Genomic DNA, 8,043 nt, shown 5'->3' with positions numbered 1-8,043 from the left:
AAGACCTTAAGGAAAGTATTGCTATGAAGAACATTTGTTGCGTTTTATAGACATGCACTTACGACAGCTACTTTCATTAAACAAATTTGTATTTACATGAAATTTAAAAAAAGAAAGGGAAGTTACAATGAAAAGTATTAAATGCCTTTTTCGTTTATTTACTGCCTGGTGACAGGTCGGATGACAGTCAAAAAAAAAACAAAAAGTGACACCCCGATTTCTCTGGAAAGTTCAAGACTATTCAAAACACATTCCTCTCTCTGTGAAAAGAAGAGTGATATATGCTTGCCAGCATGGAAAAAACTACAAAACGGCACCAAAAACAGCTGAGTTGGTGTGTTCTAAAGTCTGCACACATTTTCAAGAGCTTAATGTATGTTGTATGAGAGATGTTGTATATATTTATAAAACGGGTAATTCAAGTCCTTGATTCTGATTGGTTGAGCTGCGTTCAAAGCCGTTGTAAGTTACTCGATAAACACACCTGTGACCTAATTACATAAGTATTTCTCATGTAAATAAATATTTCTGTGGATGAAAAGAAATATTTTTATGGACTAGCCTTTTTATAAAAGCAATAAGCCCTGTGAAGCCAAGTTTTACAGTGAATTTAGAACAGCTAAGTGTTCCCCTTAGCTGTTCTAAATTCTCTGTAAAACACTGCTTCATGGGGCTTATTGCTTTAATTTACTTTTAGACAAAATTGTAGGCATACTTTTTTTTTTTTATGCTTGGCCCTAGAAAAATAAAATGTAGTGATGTAGAAATCATGTGTCTTTCAATCTGCAGCATACTGAACATGAATATATCAGCAAAAGATGATTTCACATTCAAAGCACCAAGAAAGTTGATTGCCCAGCAAAACTATATGTCAGATGAGGTAAAACGTCTCGGTTACGTATGTAACCCTCGTTCCCTGAGTAGGGAACGGAGACGTTACGTCGGATGACGACGAATGGGGTTTCGCTTAGAACACCTATCGACTTCGAGTATTACAAAACGAGCCAATGGCAAAGAAATGCCATGGGTCTGCAGAATTTGCATAGCGTATCTCCGCCTTACCTCGTGGGTATAAAAGGAGGACGCCGGCAACAGGCAGATATGTTTCTTCGCTGAGGAGCCAAGACTGAGCTCAGGCGATCCCCGAGGTACAGCGGAAAGTGGCAGGAAGACGTAACGTCTCCGTTCCCTACTCAGGGAACGAGGGTTACATACGTAACCGAGACGTTCCCTTTCGTTGTCACTCCGAGTTACGTCGGATGACGACGAATGGGGTTACCAGTCTAATCACGCCACCTTCTCAGCTGTCTTCCAGTGCCCTGCGTAAATCTGAGATCCCTGTCGTAAGACTGGCACGGACGAAGGACTCCTATTTAGCACAGGAATACCAAGGTACACTGGGGAGCATATCCCAAAGTTTAGGGGAAATATGCAATTACTGCCAACCCAGAGGGGGGGACTTAGAGAATACACATATGACCCGAAGGAGACATATGGAGAAAACTGGGGTGTCCAGCTGCAGGTGGAATATTTCAACCCCAGGGGTGGCAAGGTGGCTTGCCAAGGGAAAGACACATGCTCAAAGAGGCTTACAGTGGAAATACACATGTGGGGGTCGCTCAGAGGAGGGACCATGCACACGGGAGGCACCTAGCCGACACGCAGGCAATAGACATTGGCGCCGACGTCAGGAGTGCTGGAGGAGCTCAGGGCTTCCGGGGAAGCTCACCTGAGGAGAATATCGCACGTATCCAGTCCGTGGAGTGGAATGGCGAGCAAGCGAAGACACCTGAGCGGGTCCGGTACTAGCTGGTTGAAGCGAGTACACGAGAGGACACTGGCTCCACTCGGAGATTAAAGAATCTGGCGAATGTGTTAGGTGTCGCCCAGCCTGCAGCTCTGCAGATGTCTGTTAGCGAGGCGCCATGCGCTAGAGCCCAAGAGGATGCCACACTCCGGTGGAGTGGGCAGTCACACCAAGGGGGCACGGTCGACCTTGCTGCTGGTATGCCAAAGCAATGGCGTCCACTATCCAGTGAGACAACCTTTGCTTTGAGAGAGCCTTTCCCTTCAGCTTCCCACCATAACAGACAAAGAGCTGGTCTGAGGTCCTGAAACACTGCGTCCTGTCTACATAGGCGCGGAGAGCGCGTACTGGACAGAGCAGTGCAAGGCTGGGTCTGCCTCCTCCAGGGGCAGCGCTTGCAGGTTCACCACCTGGTCCCGGAAGGGAGTGGTAGGAACCTTGGGCACGTATCCAGGCCGGGGTCTCAGGATCACGTGAGAGTAAGCCGGCCCGGACTCCAGGCACGCTTCGTCAACGGAGAATGCGTGCAGGTCCCCTACCCTCTTGATGGAGGCCAGTGCAACCAGGAGCGCTGTCTTCATAGACAGGAATTTAAGCTCGACTGATTGCAGGGGCTCAGATGGAGCACTCTTCAGGGCAGTTAGAACCACTGAGAGCTCCGAAGAGGGAACGAGAGGAGGGGGGCGGATTTAGTCTCCTCGCTCCTCTCAGGAACCTGATAACCAGGTCGTGCTTCCCCACCGACTTACCTTCGATGAGGTCATGGTGTGCGGCAATAGTGGCAACGTAGACCTTCAGGGTGGAGGGAGACAGCCTTCGCTCCAGCCCCTGTTGAAGGAAGGAGGCACAACGCTGATTGAGCATCTCCGGGGGTCTTCTCGGTGAGAAGAGCACCAGCTGATGAAGAGGTTCCACTTCAACGCGTAGACGTGTCACGTGGACGACGCCCTAGCGGAAGTGATGGTAGCCACCACCGCTGGTGGTAGGGTACTCAAACCTGCCTCGTCCCATCGAGGAGCCACACGTGGAGGTTCCAGAGATCGGGACGAGGGTGCCATAGGTGGCCCCGTCCCTGAGGAAGAAGGTTCTTCCTCAGAGGGATCGGCCAGGGAGGTGCTGTCGCGAGGAGTACTAGTTCGGAGAACCAGGTCTGGGCGGGCCAGTATGGCGCGACCAGAATGACCTGCTCCGCGTCCTCCCTGACCTTGCGCAAGGTCTGCGCAAGAAGGCTCACTGGGGAAAACGCATACTTGCGGCCCTGCGGCCAGCTGTGCGCCAGAGCATCCGTGCCGAGCGTGCCCTCGGTCAGGGAATAAAACTGGGCGCAATGGGTCGAGTCGTGGGAGGCAAACAGATCTATCTGTGCGTCCCCGAACTGGTCCCAAATCAGCTGAACCGACTGGGGATGGAGTCGCCAATCTCCCGGGAGGGGCTGAAGCCGTGAGAGCTCGTCGGCTGCACAGTTCAGGGCTCCCAAGCCCGTAACCCTCAGGTCACCCTGGCCACCAGCCGAAGATCGGGGGGTGGATGAGGGGACTCTCACTCTTGCGAGTTCACCGAGTCTCGACCTATATATGACGCGATGATCACGTTCCCTTGCGAGAACATGAGTCACCCACGAGCGCTGTTCAAGCATGATCAAACACACTAGACAGCGCTCGTGCCCATCAGAGTCCGATACCAGTCCGCTGCAACCAGAAATGCACGGGCGAGCCGTCTTTAAAAAGACGTGCTGCGTGCGAGCTCTTTTATGAGAGGAGAGAAAAAAAAAACTCCGCGATGTTGAAGCGCACAGGGAGACACACACACACTGGCAGATTACTGCACAGATCAGCAGGCACTGTGAGCTCGCTGCAGATCGCCGTCACACCAACACCGGAGAGAGAAGCTCGTCTCGTAGAGCGAAGTCAGAGATGACTGTGGAGTGAAGAAATACTCTTGGCTCCGAAGCGAAAACATATCTGCCTGTTGCCGGCGTCCTCCTTTTATACCCACGAGGTAAGGCGGAGATACGCTATGCAAATTCCGCAGACCCATGGCATTTCTTTGCCATTGGCTCGTTTTGTAATACTCGAAGTCGATAGGTGTTCTAAGCGAAACCCCATTCGTCGTCATCCGACGTAACTCGGAGTGACAACGAAAGGGAACTATATGTCACTTCTGAAGTAATTCATGTCAAAATACCTTTGGCAAAAGCACACATAAAGACAACATTTCAAAAAACTGTCATTTCTCAAATAAGATCCATCACGGGGTGCGTGACAAAATACATGAATATGTTTCACTTGGAATGACCTCTGTCCCTTTCCTGAAGAAGGTTCTGAAAACCTTTGTCCAGAAAGAGCTTTCAGGCATGGGAAGTGTTCTACCACACACACAGGACCCATCATACCATGTGCATCAGGCCTTACTTGCTGGAAAATACTCTGGCTTTGATCAACTGCAACTGGAAAAGAAAATTGATGAATGGAAATTAACAGATTCAGGTGCCCAGTTTTTCTTTAGGCAGTGCACAGAGAACTACAGACATCAGACAGAAATACATGTCGAAGTGAATGCACAAAGAAATGGCTTTCCAGTCACCGAAGACTCTGATTTTGAGGATCAACACACACCGGACATGACCGCATCACAAGAAACATTCTTGTTTATTCATCAAAACATACAACAGCAGCATTTACTTGAGCGTTATGGAGATATGGTCCTACTTGATGCCACTTACAGAACAACCAAATATGCATTGCCCCTGTTTCTGGTTGTTGTTCGGACTAATGTTGGCAACAAACCGGTTGCTGAGTTTATATGTGAAAACGAGACAACTACAGCGATAGCTGAAGCTCTTAACATTCTGAAACAGTGGAACCTGCATTGGGAGCCAAAGTACTTCATGCTTGATTATTCACAACAGGAATATCAAGCTCTGGACCATACATTTCCTAATGCACAAAAGTATTTATGCTCATTCCATCGTGAGCAAGCTTGGATACGATGGACAAGACAAGGTACAGTCCAGCTGAAGTGTATTTTTTATTTTATTTTATACCAGAATTCCATTTATAGTCTTTGGTTTTCATTATAATCCTGGATATGTGATGATGTATATTTTGTGGGTTTTTTTAATTTATTTTGTTATTGTTATTTTACTTTTAGAAGTAAACCAATACAACCTTAAATTTACATTTCCGTTTTTCAAAAACATCTTTCAAAGTACTTGCATTACATTGTTTTCTTAGTTTAATTTATTTACATTTCGTTTGTACCGTAAATTAGTCATCTGAAACATATAGGTAATTCCTATTTTTACAGTGTTTAATATCCCATATATTCTCTTTCTGGCAGCCAAGAACAAGTTGTCCCTCTCTGAGCAAAGTGAACTACTTGGCCACCTGCGTGAGATAGCTAGTGCCCCAAGTGAATCATCTTGTGATAGGGAGGTTGACAGACTGAAAGAGAGCAAGGTTTACAAGAAGTCATTTGAAGTCAGACATTATGTTGATACAAGGTGGCTATGTATTCGGGAGGTGAGGTACTGCACTGGACATGTTCCGTGTTCCACGTGTTCAATTGTTGTATAGTACATTTAGATTGGAGTAAAAGGGACAGGCCAGCATTTAGTTTTCTATGAAATTATTATGCCCTGTCAACACCAAACAGACACAACAAAAGCAAGTCATCGTCATCACTGATTCAGTCTACACTTGATTAAGATAGTTGTGCTGGGTTAAGGAAATAGATCCCTCTATTTTGCACACTGTCTGGACTGGTTTAGGATATTCGCTTTTATGCATCCAGTGTAGACTGGGTGTAATGTTCCATTCTTGCTGCATCGACTACTTTTATCAAAGTAATATGTTCTTTTCCCTTTCAGCGGTGGTGTAGGGCCTATGTGCCACAAGGATTCTCTGTGGCAGTTACCACCAACAATGGAGTTGAGGCTCTCAATAAATCATTGAGAGAGCTTCTACCTCAAATTTTCTGGAACAGGAAGTCTGACATCTCTGCTTGAAACTATGATATGCGATTTCATCCCAGAACAGTTGCTATCCTACAGTAGACTCAACTTCATCTACAGTAGTGAATGCAAAACATACAATCCAGATGTGCCAACGTTCCTGAGAGACAGACCCAGGAGTTTTGTCAAACATTGCTTAAACAGTATCCAAGCAGCTTCCATAATATTGTAGCTAATTATCTTTGTTATATCTATCACTGTTTTGCTTGATTGCATCAAAATCCCACAGTCATCAAGTTGGACACAACAATCTCTGATTTCTTTAAATATTGGCATTGGTCTGATTAATCTGATCATTTTAAAAAGCTCTAATGTTGGCTGTCAGGGATATGTGTATAATTAATATTTTTACTCTTATGTTCTCAAGGTTATCAACTTCTATTTGTCTCTGATAATGAAGAGGAGCAATGATCAGCAGGAAGGCCTTAAAGTGTACTGTTTGAGCACATTTTTCTACCCGAAGCTTCTGAGTAGTGACGGACATTTTGCAGGCCATGCAGCAGTGAAGAAATGGACAAAAACAGTGGATCTCTTCCTCCATGATCTAGTTCTTGTTCCTTTGCACCTTAACTTGCACTGGGCTTTGGCTGTAAGTAATTTATGAATAGCAATGCCTTTGTAACACATTGTTTCCATATCTATACTGTATGATTAAAAGTGTAAAAAATTTATATTTACCTTTATACTATTTTTTTAACCTTTGACCTCCATTGCTTATCACCAGGTAATTGATTTCAAATCCCAGACCATCCAGTGCTATGACTCCATGGGTCAGAGACATGATGAGATCTGCCAGATATTGTTGTGAGTTATGTCCAATTACAACTTTGGTTTTAACCTCAAACGGCTTTGAAGGCATCTATGCATGTCTCGTGTGATTAATTAACAGGAAATACCTCATGGAGGAGAAGAAAATCAAAAAAGCCTGCTGCTTTGAGGCTTCCAGATGGACCATCGGCCGAATGAGAACCAACGTATGCATACCACCATATAATAAGTTATACAAATATTCTTTAAACTGTGCCCTTTTGTTTACCGTTATACTTACTTGGAATTTTGTTTCTAGGCAATTCCCAAACAGACTAATGGAAATGACTGTGGTGTTTTTATCTGCAAATATGCAGACTTCCTTTCTCAAGGAAAGCCACTTGCTTTCAGACCGGTACATGACCAAGCTACAATATTTATATTTCTCACAAACCTGATTCTTAACACTTGTTCGACTTTATCAATAACCATCTATCCACTAACACAGTAGTATCTACCTCACTCTAAACTTAGGAACACTTAGTAACACTAACACTTAGTACAGTAACAACATGGAACACCTTAGCAACTGTATCATTGTCTCACTGATATATCTTTAAAAGCTTTTATTTTTTTGTCAAAATCCACCATCAAAGTTTGTCTGTACATGATTGTTCTCTTTCTATGTAGTGTGACATTCCTGTCATACGAAAGGTGATGGTGTGGGAGATAGTACATCAGAAGATCCTGTAAATGTGTCCTGACCTGACACATCCAAAAGCTGAGGTCCTGCCTTGTTCTGCTTGCTTGTTAATATTTGATATTTTCTTTTTTAATAAAGTTGAGTATGAACAACTCATTTTCAGTATGTTGTTTTAAAATAGGAGTGGAAAAGAAGTTAGTAAAAACCTAGGATTTAAGGTTTAACAGCGTATTTGTATGTGTATTAGAATATATATATATATATATATATATATATATATATATATATATAGATTTTATTTGAACTTGTCTAAAGTCTGTGAGCTAATTAAAGCAAGCAACTTTATTTTTATAGTACATTTTCAAACAACAGACTTTGCCCCAAAGTGCTTTACAAAAATAACATTAAAATCATACAACAAAACGTCTCAGGTTACGACTGTAACCTATGTTCCCTGAGAACAGGGAACGAGACAATACGTCAACGACGTTATGGGGAACGCCTCAGGCGTGACAGGTGTCTGAAATCACTATCAAATCACGTCAATCATATTGACCGGCGACAGCCCGTGAATCATTAGCGTGAATGATTAACGTGCGACCTGGAAGTATAAAAGGGCGCCTTGCAAACATGACAAATCACCTTATCGTCTGAAGGGACTGTACGGTAGGCAAGCCCCGAGGCATGGCAGGGAGACGTATTGTCTCGTTCCCTGTTCTCAGGGAACATAGGTTACAGTCGTAACCTGAGACGTTCCCTTTCGAAGGGAACTCA

General features: G+C 44.4%; 1 protein-coding gene and 1 long non-coding RNA gene across 2 annotated transcripts; both read left to right on the top strand.

Moving 5' to 3' along the window:
• Positions 1 to 4,203: 4,203 nt before the first annotated feature.
• Positions 4,204 to 5,965, top strand: LOC143757238 (uncharacterized). The gene is made up of 3 exons (XR_013210456.1): positions 4,204 to 4,809; positions 5,147 to 5,421; positions 5,687 to 5,965. It is a non-coding gene; the product is annotated as an uncharacterized LOC143757238 (long non-coding RNA).
• Positions 5,966 to 6,036: 71 nt separating this feature from the next.
• On the top strand, positions 6,037 to 7,430 carry LOC143757226 (sentrin-specific protease 2-like). Its single transcript, XM_077248199.1, has 5 exons — positions 6,037 to 6,408; positions 6,544 to 6,623; positions 6,709 to 6,793; positions 6,886 to 6,981; positions 7,257 to 7,430. Exons 1-5 carry the CDS (start codon positions 6,214 to 6,216, stop codon positions 7,317 to 7,319), a joined length of 519 nt encoding a protein of 172 aa, XP_077104314.1. The 5' UTR covers positions 6,037 to 6,213; the 3' UTR covers positions 7,320 to 7,430.
• The last annotated feature ends 613 nt before the right edge of the window (positions 7,431 to 8,043 follow it).

This window comes from Siphateles boraxobius, unplaced genomic scaffold (assembly GCF_051911475.1).
Source record: "Siphateles boraxobius isolate OS27281-9 unplaced genomic scaffold, OSU_SipBor_1 11, whole genome shotgun sequence".
In the NCBI taxonomy this organism is placed as follows: Eukaryota; Metazoa; Chordata; class Actinopteri; order Cypriniformes; family Leuciscidae; genus Siphateles; species Siphateles boraxobius.
Note: the sequence above shows the minus strand (reverse complement) of the source record. Positions and strands in the feature narration are given on the sequence as shown.

What these genes read in the sequence shown, in the direction of transcription:
- LOC143757226 (XM_077248199.1), top strand. Translation starts at nt 6,214, where the DNA reads ATGAAGAGGAGCAATGATCAGCAGGAAGGCCTTAAAGTGTACTGTTTG. An exon ending in ACTTGCACTGGGCTTTGGCT is followed by an intron (nt 6,409 to 6,543) that starts GTAAGTAATTTA and finishes GCTTATCACCAG; the next exon opens with GTAATTGATTTCAAATCCCA. An exon ending in AGCCACTTGCTTTCAGACCG is followed by an intron (nt 6,982 to 7,256) that starts GTACATGACCAA and finishes CTTTCTATGTAG; the next exon opens with TGTGACATTCCTGTCATACG.